At 39.8% G+C, this 25,750-nt stretch overlaps 1 protein-coding gene and 1 non-coding gene across 2 annotated transcripts in view; both read left to right on the plus strand.

Annotated features, from left to right (window-relative positions):
* The window catches only part of ZNF41 (zinc finger protein 41), a 44,053-nt gene that overhangs the window by 13,352 nt on the left and 4,951 nt on the right, over positions 1-25,750 (plus strand). The window contains 4 exon segments of the mRNA XM_020896649.2: positions 548-782; positions 13,338-13,458; positions 13,723-13,818; positions 23,719-25,750. Of these exon segments, the coding sequence (XP_020752308.2) occupies positions 711-782; positions 13,338-13,458; positions 13,723-13,818; positions 23,719-25,750 (2,321 nt within the window). The 5' untranslated portion in view covers positions 548-710.
* On the plus strand, positions 7,494-7,600 carry LOC139033213 (U6 spliceosomal RNA). Its single transcript, XR_011485836.1, has one exon. It is a non-coding gene; the product is annotated as a U6 spliceosomal RNA (small nuclear RNA).

Raw genomic sequence — 25,750 nt, forward strand, 5'->3', positions numbered from 1 at the left:
GGGTAACTTTTATTTTGTATAGCTGCACCACGTGGCTCGTGGAATCTTAGTTCCCTGACCAGGGGCAAATTTCTTAATAGTTACAAACAGCTGTATCTGATGGTAAAGAGAATAATAGGAAAAAGTAATACCTAGTTCATATGATGAGTTTGAAAATTAAATGAAGTACTAACAAAACATTCCTTGCACCTTATAATAACAGCAATATTTAATATCAATGGGATGTTTTCCCAGTGCCAAATAGGAGCAAGTGCTTTTGAAGTATCATGTTGTTTAACTCTAAGAGCCCTGTGAGATGGGTGTTTTCATCCTCAGTTTTAAAGTGAAAAAACTCAGACTAAAGTGACTTCCCTAGATTCTAGCTAGAATGCAGAAGAGCTGGAATTAAAACTCTCATTCATTTTGCATGAGTTTTGTCCGCATTCTACATAGGTGTTGGTTACTGAACTTTTCCACACTATCCAGTGTTAACTATTCTTTGGTGCCCGCAGGAAATGCTTGTGGGTTGAATGCTGAATGATTGACCACATGGACACTGCCTTTCCAGGTTTTTTGGAATCTCTGCGGAGCCCTTGGGCCAGACCCCATAGTGAAGGCTGCCGGATCTTCCTTCCAGCCTCAGAAGCTCACATTGAGTCCACGTATCAGCCTGGCCTCAGGGTCCCAGGAAGAGCAGCATTGTGAGCAAGAGAGCCCAAGGGTTGAGGAAGATGCCAGCCAACCAGAGCTATCCCCAGTGGTCCCCAGACCTGGCTGCAGAGGGACAAGGCAGCATGTGTGAGGTGAGGAGGGAGAGGGCTTCAGGGGCAGGAGTTCATTCAGTGAGGAGATGGCTCTGACCTGTTGCTAGGGACTTAGGGCGGGGACAGGAGGGGCAAATTCCAGACTTGCTGCCCCTGAAATGAATCACCACCCCCCTGCTGAGGGTGAGCACCATGTGGCTAGTGTCCTGCATCCAGATCCCTTCCTGTTTCAGTGGAAAATATGATGCAGCCAATGGAGGAAAGGTGGGATGGAAGGTCAGCTGCACAGCCTGGGGGAAGGGGAAGCAGCTCCCTGCAGAGTGTCTGTGGGTAAGATCCAGCTAGAGGTGACCACTGGCCCCAGCCATGGAGACACTATCCCTGATGCCCAGCATAGACCCTCCACTACCCACTGGCTCTCTGCACACACTCAGCCGATCCTTGGGGATTTGCTGACTCCCCCTCTATCCTGATCTTGGGAGAAAAGTCCCCTTTTTTGGAGCTTAGAGGATGGCAGGGTAGTAGGGTAAGCACAGCTTCTAGGGCCCTTCTAGTTCTTTCTCCTCCTCTCAAAGATGAATAAAGTGGCCTGAGAAGGTACATGACTTGCCCAGGCCCCTGGGATTTTGTGTGACAGCAGTGGACTGGTACCAAGTCTCCTGACTGTGTCTTCTACCCTCACCACACTCCAGCCAAGACCAGCTTTCCCACTAAAAGTTCCCTGGAAATTGTGTAAACAAGGGAGCCAGACCCTGCCCCACAGCTCCCTCCTTCCAACTGTCCTGAGTCTACTGTCAACTCTGGGGACAGGCTGGTTGTCACAGGGGCTCAGGATCATGTGGTCATTAGAATAACATTAAGCTTTTAAAACTTATTTTAATATTTATTACTTAATAATTTCATTATTTAGAACATGTAGGTAAGCAAATAGAAGAAAATAAAACATTACTTGTAATTTCAGCATTAGTCAAAGTTAACCATTGTTAACATTTAGCTATATTTCCTTACAGTTTTTTCCCTTTGTTTGCGCATGTATGTGGGTATGTGGATATACACATGTGGGGCTGAGAGTGTACATACATACCACACACAGATACATGATACAGCTCAAGTTTAAAAATGAAATTGTAGTATTTTGTTGTTTCCTTTTTAACTTGGCACTTCAGTATAATTTTCTAGACAGTAAATATTTTTCTTCACGTGATACATAACATAGTAGCTTTTTATCCTTTAGATAAACTATCATTTAACCAGTCCACTGTGTGTGAACTTAGGGCATTCGAGGTTTTCTATTGTGATGAAAACTGCTATGGTGAAATTCTTACATTTAAATCTTTTTGCCCAAGTCACTGAAGTTATATTTTGAGCAAAAGATATAGGGACATTGAATGATAAACAAACTGCTGCCTAACAGTAGGGCACTTCGACTCTGGAAAATTATTCTTGTCTGGTTTCTGCTCCATCAGATCAGTCACAGACCCACGAGCTAGGGTCACAGCAATGTGGTCCTCCCCAGTCCTTCTGCACATGGCCCCTTGCCCAGCCAATGTGTGGGGATTTCTGGATGAATGATTCTGGTCTCTGCAAGGCACAAGACTCATGTCTTCCTTCCCAACCATAGACTTATTTTTTTATTTAATTTATATTTTTAACACAAAAAAACATTTTTGCATTGGGGTATAGCCAATTAACAATGTTGTGATAGTTTCAGGTGAGCAGTGAAGGGACTCAGCCATACATATACATGTATCCATTCTCTCCCAAACCACCCTCCCATCCAGGCTCCCACAAAACACTGAGCAGAGTTCCCTGTGCTATATAGTAGGTTTTTGTTGCCAACCATAGACTTATGCCCCCTTTTCAAGAAGAGATGGAAATGACAAAGACCCTGGTGAATGTTATTTATTCACATATTTATTTGTTAAGTTCTTAGTTTTTTCATTAGATGTCAAGAAGCAGGAAATGGGCAGAGATACCACAGAACCAATAAAAATGTCCCCGGGGGTAAGGAACAGCCAGTTGGGCTAAGAAATAGTGACTGAAGCTAAAAAACAGGAAGAGGGGTCAGTAAAAGAAAGAGAGATAGGGAATAGCCACAGGGAACATCTAGAGGGACCATGGTGCACATACTCCAGATAGAAGATAGCCAAGGGGCACAGGAGACAGGTGGGAGTGCAGTGGAACAAACAGAGGCAATGGAAAAACAAGAGCCAGAGGCCAGAGAGCAGCAAAGAGACCAAGAAACAGTAGTCTAAGCTGGAGAAGTGGTAATAGTGGGGAGCACGCAAGAGCCAGAAGGTATGAGAACAATCAGGAAGATTTCAAAATAGGAGGAGAGACCAGGAGATAGAGGAATCAGATAGCAGTCAGAGGGAACAGAGACCAGCCAGAGGAATGAGGAAACTGACTCAGCTAGATGGAAAAAACAAAAAGGTTTGATGTGTTGGGTAAAAGCCTGCCAGATAAGCCACTTCAAGAGATACCAGGGGTCAGACGGAAAATCTGAGGGGGTAGGGAAAGGCACAGGTACCGGGGGACAGGAAATGGGGAGAAATGGGAAAGACAAGCCTGGGAGTAGGCAGCAGCCAGAGGAAGCTGGTACCAGCTGCTGAAGCTGTAGAACAGGTTGGAGGAGCAGGGAAGTGACAGACCCATGGGACAGTTGGAGGAACAGAAAGGGGCCTCCAAAACTGAGGAGTAGCCAAGGGCACCAGGGGCAACAAGGAACAGTCCTGGAGGCTGGGGAAGAGCAAAGCTGTGCTGGGTGTCCTCTAGAAGTTCTGGGGCCTAACCAGAGGACTAGGGAACAGCACAGTGGGCATCAAAAGTGTATCTGGTATTGGACAGTAGCCTGACTTACTAGTGAACAATTAGAGGGACTAGAGAAGAGCTGGAAGGCCTAGTATCCATTCCCAAAGCCAGAGGCCCCATTTAGTGGGCACTGGGGTTAACAGAGAGTTGCAGAAGCCAGGGAACATCCAGAGTTCTAGAGGGATAAGGCAACAGGGGCTTCCTGGGATGTGGGGCTTCAGTGCTCAAACAGGGAAAGTCCTGGGCATACTGGGGCAGTTGTTTACCTTGCCCAAGAAACAGTCAAAGGAACCGAAGGTCAGACATAATGCGAGTGATGGAGAAGATGAAAGTACAGTGGCACGGAGCACACAGAAGTAGTCTACACTGAGGATCAAGAGCCTAGACTAGGAGCCGGGTAGACCAGTGCTCCACAGAGTGTGGTCCATGGGCTAGATACAGGAGCATCAGATGACAGCATATTAGAAATGCATTCCAGGAAAGCCCAAGGGACAGGAAAGAATTGAGTCTAGAGAGAAGTCAGAAGACTCAAAGGGCAGTCAGTCTGTGTCAACTAGAAGGAATGAGAAAGCCTCATCAGGACCAGGGAGCAACCAGATGGACTGGGCACAACCAGAATGGTGCCACAGACTAAGGATCAGCTAGAGGGACAGCTGCCAAAGGGAACACAGGACAGTCAGGGGCACCAGGGATCAGTCGGAGGGAAGAAGAAACAGGAGGCATGGAACAATGAAACAAAGGACCATCAGAGGAAACAATAAACAGAGGCATCAGGAAAGAGACCAGAGGACACTCAGAAATAACAAGAAACATTTAGAGGGAACAGTAAACAGAGGGACCAAGAAAGAGTCAGAATGGGGACCATGCAGAGGAAACAAGAACCAGAAGGAACAGGAGAAGTCAGGACAGGAGTGGGCAGGGTAAGCAGGGAAAGACAGAGGGAGGAGTACACAGAGAACAATCTGATGAAAAAGGAAACAGCCAGAGGGAAAGACCAGAGCACCCCCAGCGAAGTAGGAACATGCAGAGAAGTTGGGTATCTAAACCTGAGTAAGGGCAGAGTAAACTACATTGCACACTTTTTCAGGCAGCCTAGTAAGTGCCCTGAGAACCCATCTGGTAGGCTGGGATAGGGTTTAGAAGGGCAGGATCATCTCACAGGAGGTGATGGAGAAGTGTGCTGGGGCAGGAGTGAGAGCAACCCTGAAGCTGGAGGACTGAGCCCCAGCAGGCTGACTGCGGGGCGGGACAAAGCAGATGGCCAGGGACAAAATGGGCAGTAAGTGACGGATCCTGGCAGCATAGCGTGCCCCAGAGCTGAGAGTGCAGAGAGTTCTGGGACAGAGATGACCCTGAAGGGAGACATTGCTGTGTGGTTCACTGGCGAGCCATTAGGGGCTTAGCAGGGATCCTCACATAGGATGAGGAAGTCCTTATAGGGGTTCTGGTGGTGGCAGAGACACAGGCCATCCTCCATGGTGGAAATGGGCCAAAAAACCATACCTTTTCATATGTGGCTGGTGAGGCTAGAATCTGGATGGGTCTGTATTAGCAAGTTTGTATCTTAATTGCTAGCTCCAAAATCCCCTGTCCATCACCTCACATAACCACCCCCCTCAGCCAGGGCAGAGTCCAAAGTGTCTTATTTTGATGGGGAAAGGGATGGAAGTGGGGCATCTGTGCCTGGAAAGATCTTTGTACACTTTTACCCTGTGTGAATCCAAGGGAGGGAGAGACAGGTGAAGATGGGCTTTTTGTCTGCCAGCTTGGGCTCAGAGTTGTTAAAATGTTTCACAATGTTTGAAAAAGAATACATATATGTATATATGATACACATATATATATGAATATACACACATATATATATTCTGAATATATATATATATATATATGTTTGCTGTACACCTGAAACTAACACAATATTGTAAATTAACTATCATTCAATAAAAAAGTTTTTTTAAAAATGTTTAACAATGCCAAATGATAGAATATTTTAATTTTTCCACACTAGTTGGCAAGTAGCCACTCCTCCCCCACATCTGAGGCTCCTCCCCTGTGTCACCTACACACCTCCCAGTCTGTCCTGGCTCAGGTCACAGGTAAGAGAACAAGGATCAGGAGGGTGGGCGGGCAGAATGAGAGCTTCCCTCCAGCCTGACCCTGGGACTTCCCCTGGGTAAATGCCCTTGGGCAGTGAGGTAGAGCAGGTCAGGTGTGTTGCTAGAGGCTCAGGTGGAGGTTCTCCTCTTGGCAACCTTCGAGGCTGTGCTCAGGAGAACTGGTGGGTAGAGAAGTGCTGGGCATGGCCCAGTGCTTATGGATCTGCCTCTGGAGCTGCTGGTGGTGGAGCAGGTACAGTGAGTTCTGTGCCTGCTCTGTGTCCCTGCACACTTACTAATAAGGGCCCCCAAAGAACAAAGGGTCCTTCAATGAATAAAGGCTCCTCATTTCCTCATAGCTGAATCACTGGATCTTGTCTTGATATTTAGTGCATTTTCTGTCTTGTTTAGGAAATCCTTACCTACTCTAAGGCCTAAACGAATGTTCTCCTATGTTTTCTCCTGAGTTTTAAAGCATTGATCATTTTGAAACTCTTGAATTATTTTGCCTTTCACCCCAAATCACTAACTGTTAACATTTTGCCACATTTGCTTTCTCTTCTCAATTTATGTATTTTTGTGTATGTTGTTATTGTTCAATCACTACGTTGTGTCTGACTCTGCGACCCCATGAATGCAGAGGCTCCTCTGTCCACTATCTCCTGTAGTTTGCTCAGATTCATGTCCACTGAGTCAGTGATGCTATCTAACCATCTCATCCTCTGTAACCCCCTTCTACTTTTGCCTTCAATCTTGCCTAGCATCAGAGTCTTTTCCAATGAGTTGGTTCTTCACATCAAGTGTCCAAAATATTGGAGCTTCAGCTTCGGCATCAGTCCTTCCGATGAAGATTCAGGGTTGATTTCCTTTAGAATTGATTTGATCTCCTTGCAGTCCAAGGGACTCTCAAGAATCTTCTCCAGCACCACAGTTTGAAAGCATCAATTCTCTACTAACATAAGATTTGTAAATAGTTTCCCCAATTGTCACAATACGTCCTTTTTGGCATTTCTGCCCGATTTAGGGTCCAATCCAGGCACATGCATTATGTTTAGGTCTCATGTCCCTTTAACCTTTTACCTGAAAGAGTTCTAGCCCTTCCTTGACTTTCACAACTGATCATATGGAAGAATGTCCCTCAATTTGGGTTTGTTTCTTGCTTCCTCATAATTAGATTCAGGTTATTCATTTTTGTCAGGAATATCACAGAAATGATGCTGTGTTCTCAGTGTGTCATATCAGCAAGCATTCAATATTAATTTGTCCTTTATTGATAATGTTAACTTTGATCACCTGGCTAAGATGCTGCCTGTCAGGTACTATATAAAGTTACTATCTTTCTCTTTGTAATTAATAACTATTGGGAAAAAAAATAACTATTGGGTTGGCCAAAAAGTTCATTCAAGTTTTTCTGTAACATTTTGTGGAAAACCCTGAATGAACTTTTTGGCCAACCCAATATTTCATGGGAAAATACTTCAGGACTATGTGAATATACTATTTCTCATGCTTTTGTCCATTGATTATAGCATCAAGCAATGATTCTTGCCTGTAGCAATTAATAACTGTGCTATTTTTCTAATGGCGTTTTTCTGATTCCATCATTTCTTCTATATTGATTAGTCTCACATAAGGAAAAACATTCCTTGCTCTGAGTGCTGAAAGGATGATTATATGCCAGGCACAATGAGTGCACCTTGATTTACCATTTGTCACTAATAGGAACTAGAACTTCTTGGAGAAATGACTTACTCCTGGGTTAGAACAGAGAAAAGTACAAGATGATTATAGAATAACTCATTATGCTGGGAAGTAATGAAGCACTCAAGAGATGGGAACAGTGCTTGCTTCGGCAGCACATATACTAAAATTGGAACGATACAGAGAAGATTAGCATGGCCCCTGCGCAAGGATGACACACAAATTCATGAAGCGTTCCATATTTAAAAAAAAAAAGTTGGGAACATGTCAGAATGACACAGGAGCCACTTTTAAGGAGCTCCCTCTGGTCAAATCTGGGACAATTTGAGTAGCAAAAGAAATCATAATAGTGATAGATTATTATCTACTGAATAAAGTAGAAAGTGACCAGTCCCTATAATAGGTAGGTAGGTAGGTACACAGGTAGGCAGATAAACAGGAAAGAAGTGAATGCTCCTTTTGTTTTTTTGTTTTTGTTTTTGGCTGTGCTGCACAACTTGCAGGCTATCAGTTCTCTGACCAGGAATTGAACCCTGACCACAGCAGTGAAAGCCTGGAATCCTAACCATTAGACCACCAGGGAACCCCTCTGAAGGCTCCTTTTTAATAACATCTTGATCTTTTTTGCTGTGCCCCTACTCCAGTCTTTCTGAGGATAATTTATTAGTTTGTTAAAAAAACTTTCTATTTGGAAATAATTATAAATTTACAGGAAGTTGTGAAGATGGTACAGAGAGGTCTCATGTAACCCTTTACCCAGTTTCCCCCAATGGTTACATCCTGTGTCTGAGTACAATCCTGAGTACAGTTATCACAAGCAAGAAATTGACATTTCTGCAGTGTGCTTGTCATTCTCTGCCATTTTACACATGTGTAGATTCCTGTACAATAATCTGGATACAGAATTATTCCATCACTGTATAGGTCTCTACTGGTGTTGACATTTTATCAGTTAGAGTGAAGTGTAGAAAACTTAGTTCCCGTTTAAGTCCCTTTACCCTCACCTGTTACTAATGTCTTAAATATTTCCTCCTCTATGTACATGAAGATTCACATCATAAAAATGTTATACTTTTTGCTTTGACCTTCAAATGTAATTTAGAAAACCCAACAGGAAAAGGAAAGTCTATTGTATTTATTCATATTTTTTCTTTTTCCATTTTTCTTCTTTCCTGATGTTGCAGGACTTCTTTTATCATCTCCTTCCTGTTTAAAAAGCTTCCTTTAAGGGTACATCTGCTGCCAACAAATTTTCTTAGTTCTCCTTCATCTGAGAATATCTTGATTTCTCCCTTTGTGTCTTCTTTCTTAGTAACAGCTTTATTCAGATATAATTCACCTACCATATAATTTACTCATTTTAAGTGTCCAATTCAGTGTTTTTTGTATGTTTATGGATATGTGCAACCATCACTGAAATCAATTTTAGAACATTTTCATCACCTCAAATAGAAACCTCATACCCTTCAGCCATCACTCTCCTCTACCTCACCTCCCTGCCTCCTCCAACAGTAAGCAATCATTAATATGCTTTCTGTCTCTATAGACTTCACTATTCTGGACATTTCACATTAATTGAATCATATAACACGTGATCTTTGTGTCTGACATCTTTCACTCAGCATAATGTTTTCAAGGAACTCCCTCTGGCCAAGTCTGGGACAATTTGAATAGCAAAATAAATCATGATAATAATAGGTTATAACCCACCAAATAAACTAGAAAGTCACCAGTCCATATGATAGCTCAGTAGGTATATATGTAAGTAGGCAAAGAGGGAAGAAGTGTAGCATGGACATGTTGTAACATGTATCAGTATTTCATTCCTTTTCATGGCTGAATAGTATTCCATTGTTCAAGTGTACCACGTTTTGTTTATTCATTTATCAGCCAATGTACATTTGGATTGTTTCCACCCTTTGGCTGTTATAAGTAATACTGCCTATAAACATTTGTGTACATGTTTCTTTTTCTCATTTATTTTTATTAGTTGGAGGCTAATTACAATATTGTAGTGGTTTTTGCCATGTACATGTTTTTATGTGGACATATATTTTCATTTATCTCAAGTATACATACACCTAGGAGTAGAATTTCTGTTTAATCATTTGAGGAACTGCCAGACTGTTTTCTAAAGCAGCCACACTAGTTTACATTCCCACTAGCAGTATGTGAAGTTTTCAATTTCTCCACATCCTCACCAGCACTTGTTATTATCTGAGTTTTTGGATCTAGCCATCCTAATGAGTATGAGGTAGTATCTCATTGTAGTTTTGATTTGCATTTCCTTGATAATTAATGATGCTAAGCATCTTTTCATATATTTATTTGCCATGATATTTCATTTCTTAAGGATAATTTTGCCAGGTATGAAACTCAGAGTGGACAGTTCTTTCAGCACTTGAAAAATGTTGTGCCACTTCTCTCTACCAAGGTTTCAGATGCTGTCAATGTATTTTTCCCCTATAGGTAAGGTATCATTTCTCTCTTGCTGACTTCAAGATTTTTTTCTTTGTCTTTAGTTTTCTGAAGTTTGACTATAATGTGTCTTGGTATAATTTCTTTGGCTTATCATTTTGGGGTTTGCTCAGCATCCTGAAACTTTGTTTATATCTTTTACAAAATTTGAGAAATTTTCAGCTATAATTTTTTCAAATACTTTTTAGCCCCATACTTTCTCCTCTCCCCTGGGACTCTGATGACACGAATGCCAGATCTTTATTATAGTCTCAGATTTCCCTGAGGCCCTGCTCATTTTTTCCCATCAATTTTCTTTCTGTTCTTCAAATTGGATCATTTCTACTCTTTTATCAAGTTCTCTAATTCTTTCCTCTGTCCTCTCTATTCTGCTGTTGAGCTCATCCATTGAGTATTAAAATTTTAGTTATATTTTTCAGTTCTGAAATTTTCATTCTGTTCTTCTTTATATCCTTTTTTATTATGAGACTATTTTTCCATTTAAATACATTGAAGCATTTTTATGGTGGCTACTTTACAATTGTTGATAATTCTAACATCTGTGTTATCTCAGTCTTTTCTCATTCCAGTTGAGATTTTCTTGCTTCTTCACATGATGCCTGATTTTCAGTTATGTCCTGGATATTTTGGGATCTCTGAGATTCTGGATACTATTTAAATCCTGTTTTTTAGCAAGCTCCCTCCAATACTGTTCTACCAAGAAAAAGGAGAATCTCCTTTTTACTGCCAGGTGGAGATGGAAGTTCAGGTCCCTACTTGGCCTCCTTTGACACCCCAGAGGGGACAAGCATCTTGCTGCTGCTGGGTGGATGTGGAATTTCATGCTCCGCACCAGACTATCTCTGACACCACCCTGTTGGGGAGACAAAAAAGGCACCTCATTACCGGGTTGGGGATAGAAGTTCAGGACCCCCCCCACATTTACAGTGGCCTAAATTTACACTTTCAGGGAGGGGCCTCATTATTCCCAGGCAGGGATGAAAACCAGGACTCCCCGTTCAGCCTTTACTGATGGGAATGGGGATGGGGCAGTAATTATCTAAATTTTTCTCCCTTGTTACATTGCCCCTTTCCTGATACCTTAGCTAGAGAGAGCAGACTTTCTTGGTTCTGTTTTTTATCTGCACCATTTGGCATTCTGGATTGCCAAATTCTCCATCACCGAGTCCAAGATACATGGAACAAAAAGAAAACTCAGGGAAATCACCACTGTATCACTCCTCAGGTTCCAAGGTCCCTAACCAGGTAACATCCTTCTTTCCAAGTGACAGTCTTCCTTGTTTAATATGTAATGTCCAGAGATCATAGCTGTACTTAGTACCAGACATTGGGAGAATTCTGTCTATTCCATTTTGGACCCATTGGTAAATTTTAACTTAATTTTTAAATGAGTAATACATTCATATGGTTCTCTCCCCCAGTCCTACAGATCCCCCTATCCAAAAAACCAGTCTTGATTGGTTGGTGGGTGTGTGGTATATGCTTAGAGATTACACAGATAAAAGCAACTAAGAAAATATCCTTGATATTTTCCCACAAAGTAGGTACTGTTATGTTACTGTTAAAACTTTTTATCATGAAATATTACATACATTTTGAATAATGCTGCTGTAAATACTCTTGGACATGCCTCTTGTTGCACATGAGCACATATTCCAGTTGGGCATATTTCCATGGATGGAATCACTGTGTCCTTGGGTATGCATGCTTCAACATTACCAGGTGAAGCCAAAATGCTTTCCAATGTGGTCGTACCAATTTACGCCTCCATAAGACATATGAGAGTTCTCATTGCACAGTGTTTTCTTCAACACTTCATATTTCCAGTCTTTAAAAAATATTTATTGAGGTGTAGTTGATTTGTAATAAATGTTTCAGGCATACAACATAATGATTCAGTTTCTAAAGATTATACTCCATTTATAGTTATTATAAAATATTGACTGTATTCTCTGTGCTGTGCAATATATCCTTGTTGCTTATTTATTTTATACATAGTAGTTTGTACCTCTTAATCCCTGCCCGTTACTTTGCCCCTCCTCACTTCCCTCTCCCCACCAGTAAACACTAGTTTATTCTCTATGTTTGAAGTCTGTTTCTGTTTTGTTATATTCACTAGTTTGTTTTATTTTTTAGATTCCACATATAAGTGATATCATACAGTCTTTGGCTTTCTCTGTCTGACTTACTTCACTTATCCTAATACCCTCCAAGTCCATTCATGTTGTTGCAAATGGCAGAATTCCATTCTTTTTTATGGCTGAGTAGTATTCCATATTGTGTGTGTGTGTGTGTGTGTGTGTGTGTGTGTATTACTACATTTTCTTTATCCATTCCTCTGCAGATGGACACTTGGGTTGCCTCTATGCCTTGGATATTCTAAATAGTGCTGCTATGAACATTGGAGCACACATATTTTTTCAAATTAGTGTTTTCATTTTCTTTGGATATATACCCAGGAGTGGAACTGCTGAATCATTTGGTAGTTCTGTTTTTAGTTTTTTCAGGAATTCTTTTCCACAGTGGCTCTACCAATTAACCTTCTCAACAGCTGTATATAAGCGTACTTTTTCTCCACATCCTTGATATTGCCAGTCTTCTTCATTGAAGACATTGTAGAAGTTGTGTAATGGTAACTCATTACTTGAATGTACATTCTCTGGTTACTAAAGAGGTTGAACTCTTTTTGTGTTTATTAATACCTTACATTTCCTCTTTCATAAAATGCTTGTTCAAATCTTTTGCCCACTTTTCTACTAGGTGGCCTCTTTTTTTAAAATTGGTTTCTAAGAGTTCTTTACATTTCTTTAGATAGGAGCCCTTTGTCAGTAATATTTATTGGAGATATCTTCTATTTGGTGGATTTTCTTTTTTTTCTCTTATAATATGGTCTTTTAAAAAATAGAAATTTTAAACTTTATTGTAGACAGATATCAATCTTTTCTTTATGGTTAGTGTTTTTTGCATCCTGTTTGAGAATTATTTTCACAATCCAAGATCATGAAGATATTCATCTATACTATGTTTTCTTCTTGTTACCTATTAAAGGTTTTACTGTTTTGCTTTTCCCCTCAATACATTTCTTTGAAATGCCTTTTAGACCCCTTTGTATCTTCTTATGTTGGTTGTCCAAGTTTTTTTTTTCAAGTTGTTTTTTATTTTAGTCAATTCTATATTGCCATTGGCTGGCACATAATCAACCAATAAATGTATTACATATATAGTTTCTACATTAACTTGAGGACTTAAAGGGAGCCTATTTTAATCCTTATTTTTTTAAAAACAGGGACTGAATAAATAAGTGAATGAATGTAATACATAGTGAATGTCAAGATACTTTAATGTGTATTTCTCTCACAAAATAAAATGCAAAACTGGGTGCTGAGTGAAAACCCTACATGATACATTATGGTAAAAATCATTAGAAACAACTAACTTCCTAGTCCTCTTCCCTCCATCACCCAGTGCTCACCATGTCATCTTGAATGGGACTGTATTTTTACAGGTGTCATTCGAGGATGTCACCGTGGATTTCAGCCAGGAGGAGTGGCAGCACTTGGACCCTGTTCAGCGGTGCCTGTACCGGGATGTGACACTGGAGACCTACAGCCACCTGTGTGCAGTGGGTAAGCACAGCTGCCCTCTGCACTTTCCGGGGGCCTGAGAGAGGCTGCCTCCATTCTCTGCTGCTGAAAGCTCTGGGGCATCTAAAGTGTGTAACAGTGTCATCTTTGATTTGCCTGAGATCCTTCAGTCCTTTTACACTTCTGTGATTATTACTGTATTCCCAGGGAATGGGATTACTTTCCTGAAGAACAAATAGAAGCATGGTTGAAAGGCCTAGAAACCCAATTAACTGGACCCAATCCTGTATCGTGTCCTGTTCACAGGTTACCAAGTTCCCAAACCAGAAGTCATCTTCAGACTGGAGCAAGGAGAGGAGTCATGGACATTGGAGAAAGAAACTCCACATCACAGCTGCTCAGGTGAGTAAGTGTGACCTGAGAAAATGGGGGATGTAGAGTAGATCTGTTTTTCTAGGAGAGGCTGGTACCTTTGAAAGGTTCTGAAGATAACCTGTCTTGAAGGCTCTAAACTTTTGCAGTCACTTGGAGAGAGTTAACAGAAGCCCCTTTAATGCCCGAGGGCCAACTCCCAAGTATGACCCTCGCCAATATCCACTGTCTTCTTTGCTTTTTGATAAAAGAGCTGTCTCTTAACCTCTGTACCCTCTGTACCAGCACATATATAGCACCCTATCTTACTGGAGTGGGTTGCCATTTCCTTCTCTGGGGGATCTTCCTGACCCAGGGATTGAACCCGTGTCTCTTATGTCTCCTGCATTGCAGGTGGATTCTTTATCACTAGTGCTACCTGGGAAACTATCTTACCTGGCAACTTTTATTCTTCCTACTCCACTCCCACCCTCTTATCTTAGGTTCTTTCCTTGTACATTCAGGTATTTTGATTTTTCTTCCCTTTTATTCTAATTCCTCATATCCATCCCTTATGCCTCCTCCCACTGGTAACAGATCTAATGTATTTGATCTTTGAATTTGTGTGGTATTCTCTTAAAGCCTAAAGTATGAGGTTACTTGTGGTTGTTGCTCAGCCGCTAAGTCGTGTCTAACTTTTTGTGACCCCATAGACTGTAGCATGCCAGGCTCTCCTGTCCTTTACTATCTCCTTGAGTTTGCTCAGATTCATGTCCATTGAGTTGGTGATGCTATCTAACTATCTCATCCTCTGCCACCCTTTTTTCCTTTTGCCTTCAATCTTTTCCAGCATCTGGGTCTTTTACAGTAGAATACTATGCTGCATAGTATCCCACAGTGTGCCAGGACCACATCTTATTGAACCATTCATCCAATGGTGGAACCTAAGTTTTCATTAATGCCCATCTAAGACAAACAATTCTACAATAAATTTCTACACAAATGTTCCTTTTTAGAGTGTGAGATTTTCTCAGGGATGTATATAGAAAAGAAGGTTTGCCTGATCATTGTATATTCTTATCCTGAATTTGACCAAGCACCACTGTATTCTTCTTGAATTGGCTACACTAATCTATACTCCTAGAGTAGGGCACAGGATTCTTGCTTTCCTCGAGTTTCTGCCAACAATTAATAGCACCAAAGTTTCTCATTTTTTGGCCAACAATGGGTATAAAGTGGAATTTCATTTTTTATTTCTCATTTCTCCAGTACTTAGTTTGAGCATTTCATCATTGACCTGTTGTGGTCTCTCGAGTTTCGCTCCTTTGAGTGACCTTGCTAATCTTCCCCTTGTTTTGATTAAATTTACTCAGGTTCATACTGATTTGCACCCAGTTTTTTTATTTTCCCGCTTTTCCAGGCATCTCCTCATTATCCTTATAAATGAGATTGCCCTATGGAGACTGTCTACTGTTTACCAGTCTTATATATATGCAAGGATTCATCCATCTTGAAATTCTGATGACTCTGCTTTTGACATCTCAAGTCTGTTTTTCCCTAGTACTTTTTAGTACTATATTCAGCTACTCAGAAAGTTCCCTTGAGATGTTTCTCTTACTACTCAATATATCAGAAATTGAAATCATTACCTCATATATCAAAAGCCATTCTCACCTTCCAACTTTTGTCATATTCTGTCAGTGTTTCTTAAATCTTTCAGTCATTTTAAATTAATCACTCTACAGTTCCTACTGCTTTTTCATTTTTGCAAATATCATTTTTAGTTCTCAATTCATCTTCTTAGTCCCCATCTTCTTTGTTCTGAAAGGTTGTTGCTGAGCTGTTAAAGATGCCAGGATTCTTGACCTCCGGAGAAGAGGAATTCAATCCAGGGCCAGTGTGATCACTCAGAGCTTTTGTGTGATAAAGTTTTATTAAAGTATAAAAGAGATAGAGAAAGCTTCTAGTCTTTAGCTGGAAGTTATATAGCTACTAGCAAAGAGTCGGACACGACTGAGAGACTGAACTGAACTAAGCAAGCTGCTAATTAGAGAAAGGAAATGTCTCAAAACTCAGACACTGGCACCAGGCCCCTCACCCACAACATGCATTTTGAGATAATATTGGCACAATGTGAGTTGTCCCAGGCCATAAAACAATTGACATGAATCTTGAAGAAAGGCAGGTTTCCAAGCAAAGACATAGTCTCATTAACATAGCTTAAGAGAACATTTGCATGAGTAAAACACACTGGTTTGTCAAGTCTTTTCTGAGGCTTAGGGAGAACTGACTTGAAGAAAGACAGAGTCTAGGGTAAATACATTCATTAACATAGCTTAAGAAAAACATTTCCATAAGCTCAACATTTGAGAAAAGTTAAATTCATGTGGAACCAGGTGTTGTCATGGCAGCACAGAATTTTAAAAGAAACCCCCTTTTAAATTTGTATAGAAAAGGGAAAAAACCTGACACTTGTAGTTTGTTTCCTCCTGCAGCTTAAGAGAGAGATAAAAAATGTCTGACACTTGCAGCCTATTTCCTCCATTTGGAGACCCCTAGCCTTCCTGCCTGTTACCCTCTCAGTTCCGTCCAAAACCAGCTCCATATTTTCTTATGCCTGGATTATAATTTTTCTATTACTGATTATAGTTGCTGATTCCATTCTTTTTATTAGTTCACTTCAAATGCTAATGACAGATTTCATTGCCTAAAATCTTTTTATTTATTTTGACATTAGCTTTATGAAAAAAATCCTAATATTATTCACATATAACTGTTCATTCAAAAAGACAAACAACATGGCCATGTATTTCCAATTCAAATGTATGTCTGTATGTTTTGTATAACCTTTGTGCAATTCCACTTTTAACATATCTTATGATTCTATGAGGTTTATTTTTATTAATAATTCTATGAGTTTTGGGGAATTCCCTGACAGTTCAGTGGCTAGGACCCAGTGCTTTCACTGCTGAAGGCCTGAGTTCAATTCCTGGTCAGGGAATAAAAATCCCACAAGCCTCAGAGTGTGGACAAAATAAAATAATAATTCTATGAGTTTTGACAAATGCATACAGTCATGTAACCACCACGATAATCAAGATATAGAACAAAAATTACCTCAGGTCCTTTATTGTGTCACTCCTTCCCACTGCTTACAGACCTGGAAAATACTGATCTCTTTTCTGTCTCTGTAGTTTTGTCTTTTTCAGAATGTCATATAAATGGAATCATACAGTATGAAGCCTTTTGAGTCTGGCTTCTTTTACTTAGCATAATGCATTCAAACTTACTACTACTGTTGTGTTTTCCATAGCTTGATTCCTTTTTATTGCTGAGTAGTATTCCATAGCATGGATGTACCACAGTTCATCCATTCACCAACTGAAGGATATTTGTCAGTTTGATTAATATGTGTCTTGGTGTGTTCCTCCTTGGGTTTATCCTGCTTGGGATTCTCTGTGCTTCCTGGACTTGGTTGACTATTTCCTTTTCCATGTTAGGGAAGTTTTTGGTTATTATCTCTTCAAATATTTTCGTGGGTTCTTTCTCTCTCTCCTCTTTCTGGGACTCTGTATTGTGAATGTTGGTGTGTTTAATGTTGTCCCAGAGGTCTCTTAGGCTGTCTTCATTTCTTTTCATTCTTTTTCTGTATTCTTTTTCTATATTTCTGTATTTGTGGCTGTGATTTCCACCATTCTGTCTCCCAGGTCACTTATCCATTCTTCTGTCTCTGTTATTCTATATTGATTCCTTCTAATATATTGTTCATCTCTGTTTGTTCTTTAGTTCTTCTAGGTCTTTGGTAAACATTTCTTGCATCTTCTCCATTCTTTTCCCAAAATCCTGGATGATCCTGGGTCATCTTTACTATCATTATTCTGAGTTCGTTTTCTGGAAGGTTGCCTATCTCCACTTTGTTTAGTTGTTTTTCTGGGGTTTTATCTTATTCCTTCATCTGGGAGGTAATCCTCTGCCTTTTCATTTTTTGATTAACTTTCTGTGATTGTGGTTTTCATTCTGGAGGCTTCAATACTGTAGTTCTGTTTCTTCTGTCTGCCTTCCAGTGGATGAGGCTAAGAGGCTTGTGCAAGCTTCCTGATGGGAAGGACTGGTGGTGGGAAAAACTGGGTCTTGCTCTGGTGGGCAGGCTGTGCTCAGTAAAACTTTAATCTGATTGCCTGCTGATGGGTAAGGGCTGTGCTCCCCTCCTGGTAGTTGTTTAGGCTGTGGTGACCCAGCCCTAGAGTCTACAGGCTCTATGGTAGGATGAATGCCAAACTCCCAAGAGGATTCACACCAAGGGGCAACTCCCAGGACTGCTACTTCCAGTGCCCCCATCCCCATAGAAAGCCACTGCTGACCCACACCTGCAGAGGAGATCCCACAACACTAGCAGGTATGTCTGGTTCAGTCTCCTGTGGGGTCACTGCTCCTTTCCCCTGAGTCCTGCTATGTACAGGATTTTGTGTGTGCTTTCCAAGAGTGGAGTATGTTTCCCCCAGTCCTGTGGAAGTCCTGCAGTCAAATCCCACTGCCCTTCAATGTGAGATTCCCTGGGAATTCCTAGTCCCTTTGCCAGATCCCCAGGCTGGAAAGCCTGACATGGGGCTCAGAACCTTCACAACAGTGGGAGAGCTTCTTTGGTATTATCACTCTCCAGTTTGTGGGTTGCCCACCTGGTGGGTATAAGATTTGATTTTTATCATGATTGTAATCCCCCTACTATCTTGTGGCTTCTTTGTTTTTGGACATGGAGTATCTTTTTTGGTGGGTTTCAGTGTCCTCCTGTCAATGATGGTTTAACATCTAGTTGTGATTTCAGTGCTCTCACAGGAGGAGATGAGCATACACCCTTCTACTCTGCCATCTTCAATAATCTGAAGGATATTTGGATAGCTTCCAGTTTGGGTGATAATGAATAAAGATGCTATAAATATGTTTACATATTTTATGTGATGATGAGATTTCATTCACATGGGTAAATATCTGTGAGTCAGACTGCTGGGTTGTATAATAAGGATATGTTAACTTTATTAAAAACTGCCAAATTGTTTTCCAAAGTGACTATACGATTTTAAATTCTAACCAGCTATGTATGAGAGTTCCAGTTGATCTACGTTCTCACCAGCACTTGAAATTGTCCATTTAAAAAATTTTAGCCATTCTAACAGTAAGATAGTTGTATCTTACTGAGGTTTTAATTAGTATTTCCATAATATCTAATATTTGACATCTATATATCTTCTTTGGTGAAGTGTTTTTATAAATCTTTTGCCTAGTTTCTATAGGAAACATTGTTTTCTTATTGTTGAGTTTTAAAGTTCATTATATATTCAGGACACAAGTTATTTATCAGATATGTGTTTTGCAAATTTTTTCTTTTTATTTTCTTATCAATATCTTTCATGGGGCATTTAAAATTTTAACAAAGTCTAATTTATCTTTTTTCTTGTTTTATGGATTGTGCTTTTGGTATTGCATCTAAGAAATCTTCACCTAATCCAAGGTCACAGAAAAATTAGGTTTTACATTTAGTTCTATGATGCATTTTGCATTAATTTTTGTATGTGATTTAAAGTATGGATCAGTTTTGTGTTTGTTTTTTGTTTTTGCACATAGCTATTCAATCATTTCAGCATCATTTATTTAAAAACCATCCTTTCAATTGAAATGCCTTTGCACTTTTATTGATAATCAGTTGTCATATGTGTGTGGGTCTCTTACTAGACTCTTCATTCTGTTCCACTGAAGTATTCATCTGTCTTTACACCATTCCCACACAGTCTTGATTACTGTAGCTAAGTAATAAATTTTAAATCATGTAGTATTAGTCCTCCAAGTTTGTTCTTTTTCAAATTCTTTTGGCTACTGTAAGTTCTTTGTGTATCCATTTGAATTTTATAGTCATTTTTTGTTGCTATGAAAGTGAGTTTTGATTGTGATTAAATTTAATCAGTTTGGAGGGAATTAACATCTTAATATTATCAACTCTTTCAGTTCAGATATATAAATGATTTGATACATTTAACACTTCCATCTTATCACAGTTACTATTTCTTTTTTGTGGTAAAAACATTTACGATCTACTCTCTAGGCAACATTCAAGTATATGATACAATATCATTATCTATAGTCCCCGTGCTGCATAATAGGTTCCCAGAACTTGTTGATCTCGTAATTGGAAGTTGGTGCTCTTTGACCAATATCTCCCCGTTCTCTCCACCCTCCAGTCCTCAGGAACCACTACTCTACTCTGTTTCTCTGAGTCTGGCTTTTATAGATTCCATATACAAGTGATAATACCATGCAATATTTGTCTTTCTCTGACTTATTTCAGTTAGCATGATGCCCTCAATGTTCAGCCAAGTTGTAGCAAATGGTACAATGTCCTTCTTTTTCATATATGATATTAGTAATATTTCATTGTATATGTACACCACATCTTTATCCATTCAGTGTTGACAGACACTTGGGTTGTTTTCATATCTTGCTGTTGTGAATAGTGCTCTAGTGAACATGGGAGAGCAGATATCTCTTAAGAGATCCTGATTTCAATTCCTTTGAATATATGCCCGGAAGTGGAATCGTGGGTCTACTTTGAATTTTTTGAGGAACCTCCATCCTGTTTTTCACAGTGGCTTCACCAATTTACACTCCCACCAGCAGTGCACAAGGGTCCCCTTTTCTCCACCTCTTTGCCAACACTTGCTATTGCTTGTCTTTTTGATAATGACCATTCTAATAGATGTGAAGTGATATCCATTGCGGTTTTGACTTTCATTTCCCTGAGGATTACTGATATTGAGCACCTTTTCATGTAGCTATTGGTCATTTGCACAGATTCTTTGGAAAAATGTCTATTCAGTTTCTCTGCCCATTTTAATTGGTTTGTTTGGTTTTTTTGTTTTTGCTTTTTTGCTATTGAGCTGTGTGTGTTCATTATATATTTTGCTTATTAACTCCTTATCAGATATATGATTTGTAAATATCTTCTGCCATTCCAGAGGTTGCCTGTTCATTTTGTTAATTGTTTCTTTTGCTGTACATTTTTAATGTCTTCTTGATGTCTGCCATATTTGATAGTGTTTCCCTAATCTGATCCTACTCTGTGCTCTCTTTATCCAGATGATACATTTTCACCTTGTGATCAGATTTCACTATTTCATGAAATTGCTCTTAAGTACTCCAGAATGTATGGCTTTTTCTTTTTTCTCATCCTCCATCCCACAGGAACTCAGGGAAAACATAGGATTTTAGGCTGTGTGGTAACTGAGGCTTTTGTGTGAAGTGTTAGTTGCTCAATCATGTCTGACTCTTTGCAGACCCATGAACTGTAGCCTGCCAATCTCCTCTGTCTATGGAGTTCTCTAGGTAAGAATACTGGAGTGGGTAGCCATTCCCTTCTCCAGGGGATCTTCCCAACTCAAGGATCAAACCTGGGTCTCCTGCATTACAGGTGGATTCTTTACATCTGAGCCACCAGGTAGGCCCCCAACTAAGGCTTTTACTTGTATGTTTTTAGAAAGCTCCCAGAATTAAGAGCCTACTTCTCAGATTCATAGACATAGAGAACATATTTGTGGTTGCCAGGTGGAGGAGGGGTGGACTGGGAGTTTGGGATTAGCAGATCAAACTATTATGTATAGGATGGAAAAATAGCAAGGTCCTACTGTATAGCACTTGGAACTATATTCAATAGCCTATGATAAACCATAATGAAAAAAGAATTTTTTAAAAAATCCATTCTTACACTGAAGAAAGAAAGCCAGTTTCTTATTGCATAACTTAGGGCCTAATCAGGGCAAGAAACCACATACTAACTTCAACAGGAAAAGTTTAGCATTAATTATTGGCTATTGTGGGACTGAAGTAATAAGGGATTAGCCAGTAAGAGTAAAGAGAACTCTAATGAATAAAGAAATAGCAGATTAGTGTGTGAGAGTACCTCAAGGGCTATGAAGGAACACCCAAAGAAGAGCCTCCTCTGCTTCCCACAGATGAATACAGACCTTATAGGGAGGGCATATCCATGGCTCATGGCATGGCAGAAGAGTTGCTATTGTGCTCCACTGGTGGAACTTGCTGGAAATCTGTCCTCTTTGGTTCCAGAAAAAGCTGATCATGGGGCAGTGTCTCATTGGAAACATTCCACTGCAAATTATCTGAGAGGAGTGCCAGAAGTGCTGGGTGCTTCTGGCTGCAAAGAATTGCAGAAGCTGGGTTCTTGGGAAGCCATAGGAGCAGCAGGAGTTGGGTGCTAAAGAAATCACCTGCACTTCAAGACCTAGGTGCCCGGGAAACTGCATGTGCATCAGGAGCCAGATGCTGCTGAAGCCACCACACTTCTGGAGCCTGGTGCTAAACAAGCTGCCCTTGCTGGAGGAGCCTGCTGAGTGAGCTCACTAGAACCAGGAAGCAAAACCCCTTCTTCCAGTGTTTCTCCATCACCCTGTATTGATAAGGTTCAACATCATGCCAGCTACCAAAGGAAAAGAGACTCAGATCCATTTTTGTAGAGTGGGCAAGGAGGTGTGATTCGGGGTTAAAAGGCAATAAATTGATAGCTGGAGCACTTATTCTTCAATTTTTCTGAAGCAAAGCATGGAGAATATTTATTAAACTTAAATTTATTGAATTTGGAGCGAGAGTCAGAGGAAGGTACTTTGTTCTGTTTCAGAAGGATTCTCCAAGTGTATGCTCAGAGGAATTCAAAAGACCATAGATTATATTTAGAAAGGGAAGATAACTGCATGAAATGTTCATAATTTCAGCCTTTGTGTGTTAATTCTTTATATTATAACAGAATTGTGCCAAATTGAGTATCAGTATGAGTGGTACTATATCTGCTTTATACATTCATAACAGACATTCATTTATACACCTCCCTAGAGGTATACTGAAATTAGAGCTGATATCAAGGGCAATATGTTTTGAATATGCACAGAGGAGCAAAGCAACAAGCTTAATATAGCTATATCCTCTCTTACATAAGCAATCTCAGGTGAATGGGTCCATTCAACAAATCAACTCTGATCCTGTTGGGTTATTTGGGAACCATGTTTCAAGTTATTGCTCTGCCATCTCCTACGCCATTGTTGTCAGCTGGGTGGTTGATATTGGGTCATTGTTGAGTCCTTTGGGCTGGGGAAGGGAGAAATGGAGGTTTGCCCACTGTCTTAAGGCCTGGCCTAGGTGCAGCAAATTTCACTTCTGCTCACACTCTACTGGTAAGAACAAAGTGGACTGGTAAAGGCAATGCCCAGCTATGTTCTGTTTCTGTAAAAGAAGAGGTGAATAGATAACTGGTGGATGGCTTGCAATCTGTACCATAGATGGATGGCTTCCCTTATTTGACAGTTGTTGAAAGTGTATGTTTTTCCTATAGATATAGAGGAATTGGTATCTGAGGACTATAAATTTAATAGAGATGCTCATAATAAATCAGAGGGAAAAACAAAAGGAAGCAGAGAGATTATTAAGTTTTTAGAGCTAATGTATAATAAGGACATGCATTCTGGAATATTTCTTCCTTTCATGCTTCACCCATAACAGACTTCAGTTTCTTCTTCTGATTACCCTATCACTCTCCTGACTTCCTACATAGTGGATATGGATTCCCAAGGTTCAAACCCCATCTCTTACTTATTTAGCTGTTTGATCTTCAGCAATTTACATAACCTCTCTGTGCTTCTGTTCTCTCATCTGTGAAACTTGATTGATAATGATAGCTACGCATTAGGGTTTAGTGAAGATTAAATGAGCTATTTTGTGTAAAACACTTGGAAATAGTACCTGGTACATAATAAATGGTATATAATTGTTTTGCATATATTAAGTGTTCTAGAAGAATTTTCATTATTGTCATATGGACTCTTCCATTTCTTTGTTCATCCTGTCCAAACTTCATGATAACTGTTCTGGAGTCATTTTCATTTTTTTCTTTCTTTTTAGATGAGGATATTGGGCAAACTCAACAACAGATAATTTCTGGAGAAGTTTCATTCCACTGTGAGAAAATTGGTCAATCCATAGGAAAAGATTCATTGTGTTCCATTTTAGAAGAACTGTGGCAAGGTAATGACCAGCTAGAAAGAAATCAAGAAAACCAAAATAACCCTTTAAGTCATGTGAAAGTATTGACTAAGGAGAGGGACTATGAATTTAAAAACATTGAAAAAATAATTCATGTGAGTACCAGGCTTGTTCCTTCAATTAAAAGACTCCATAACTTTGATACATTTGGAAAGAGTTTGAAGCATACTTTAAATTTATATAATCACAATAAAAGCAATGCAACAAAGAACTTTGATAAGATTTTTGGAAATGGTAACAATTTTGCACATAGCTCTTCCTTTACTAAGAATGAGAATGCTAATACAGGAGCAAGCTCCTATGAACTTAATCAATGTGGAAAACATCTTGACCACAAACAAGTTCTCGCCCACCATCAGAAAATTCATACTGGAGAGAAACTTTATGTATGTACTGAATATGTGAAGACCTTTACCCAAGAGTCACATCTTTTTGAGCATCAGAGAATTCATGCTGGAGAAAAATCCCATGAATGCAATAAGGATGAGAATATCTTCACTCAGAAGCCACAAATTGAGGTACCTCAAAGTGTTTACACAAGAGAGAAACCTTTTATATGTATTCAATGTGGGAAGGCTTTTACCCTCAGGTCAAACCTCATTACACATCAGAAAATTCATACTGGACAGAAACCCTATAAATGCAGTGAATGTGGAAAAGCCTTTTTCCACAGATCATATCTCTTTAGACATATGAGAATTCATACAGGAGAAAAACCTTATGAATGCAATGAATGTGGAAGAGGATTTTCTCAGAATTCTGACCTCAGTATACATCAGAAAACTCATACTGGAGAGAAGCACTATGCATGCAGTGAATGCGGGAAAGCCTTTACAAGAAAATCAGCACTCAGGATGCATCAGAGAATTCACACAGGAGAAAAACCCTATATATGCACTGAATGTGGAAAGGCCTTCATCCAGAAATCCCATTTCAATACACATCAGAGAATTCATACTGGAGAAAAGCCTTATGAATGCAGTGACTGTGGAAAATCATTCATTAAGAAATCACAGCTCCATGTGCATCAAAGAATTCATACAGGAGAAAAACCCTATATATGCACAGAATGTGGAAAGGTCTTTACTCATAGGACAAATCTCACTACACATCAGAAAACTCATACTGGAGAAAAGCCATATATGTGTGCCGAATGTGGGAAGGCTTTCAGCGATCAGTCAAATCTCATTAAACACCAGAAAACTCATACTGGAGAGAAACCCTATAAATGCAATGGCTGCGGAAAGGCCTTCATATGGAAGTCACGCCTCAAAATACATCAGAAATCTCATATTGGAGAGAGACACTATGAATGCAATGAATGTGGAAAAGCCTTTATCCAGAAATCAACACTCAATGTGCATCAGAGAATCCATACAGGAGAAAAACCCTACGCTTGTCCTGAATGTGGGAAGGCCTTCATCCAAAAATCACACTTCATTGCACACCATAGAATTCATACTGGAGAGAAGCCTTATGAATGCAGTGACTGTGGGAAATGCTTCACAAAGAAGTCACAACTCCGAGTGCATCAAAAAATTCACACAGGAGAGAAACCCAACATATGTGCTGAATGTGGAAAGGCTTTCACTGACAGGTCGAATCTCATAACACACCAGAAAATCCATACTAGAGAGAAACCTTATAAATGTAGTGATTGTGGAAAAACCTTCACCTGGAAGTCACGCCTCTCTATCCATCAGAAATCTCATACTGGAGAGAGACGCTTTGAATGCAGTAAATGTGGGAAAGCTTTCATCCAGAAAGCAACACTTAGTATGCATCAGATAATTCACACAAGAAAGAAAGCTTATGCTTGCACACAATGTCAGAAGGCCTTCACAGACAGATCAAATCTTATTACACATCAGAAAGCTCATAGTGAAGAAAA

This window comes from Odocoileus virginianus, chromosome X (genome assembly GCF_023699985.2).
Source record: "Odocoileus virginianus isolate 20LAN1187 ecotype Illinois chromosome X, Ovbor_1.2, whole genome shotgun sequence".
Taxonomy (NCBI): Eukaryota; Metazoa; Chordata; class Mammalia; order Artiodactyla; family Cervidae; genus Odocoileus; species Odocoileus virginianus.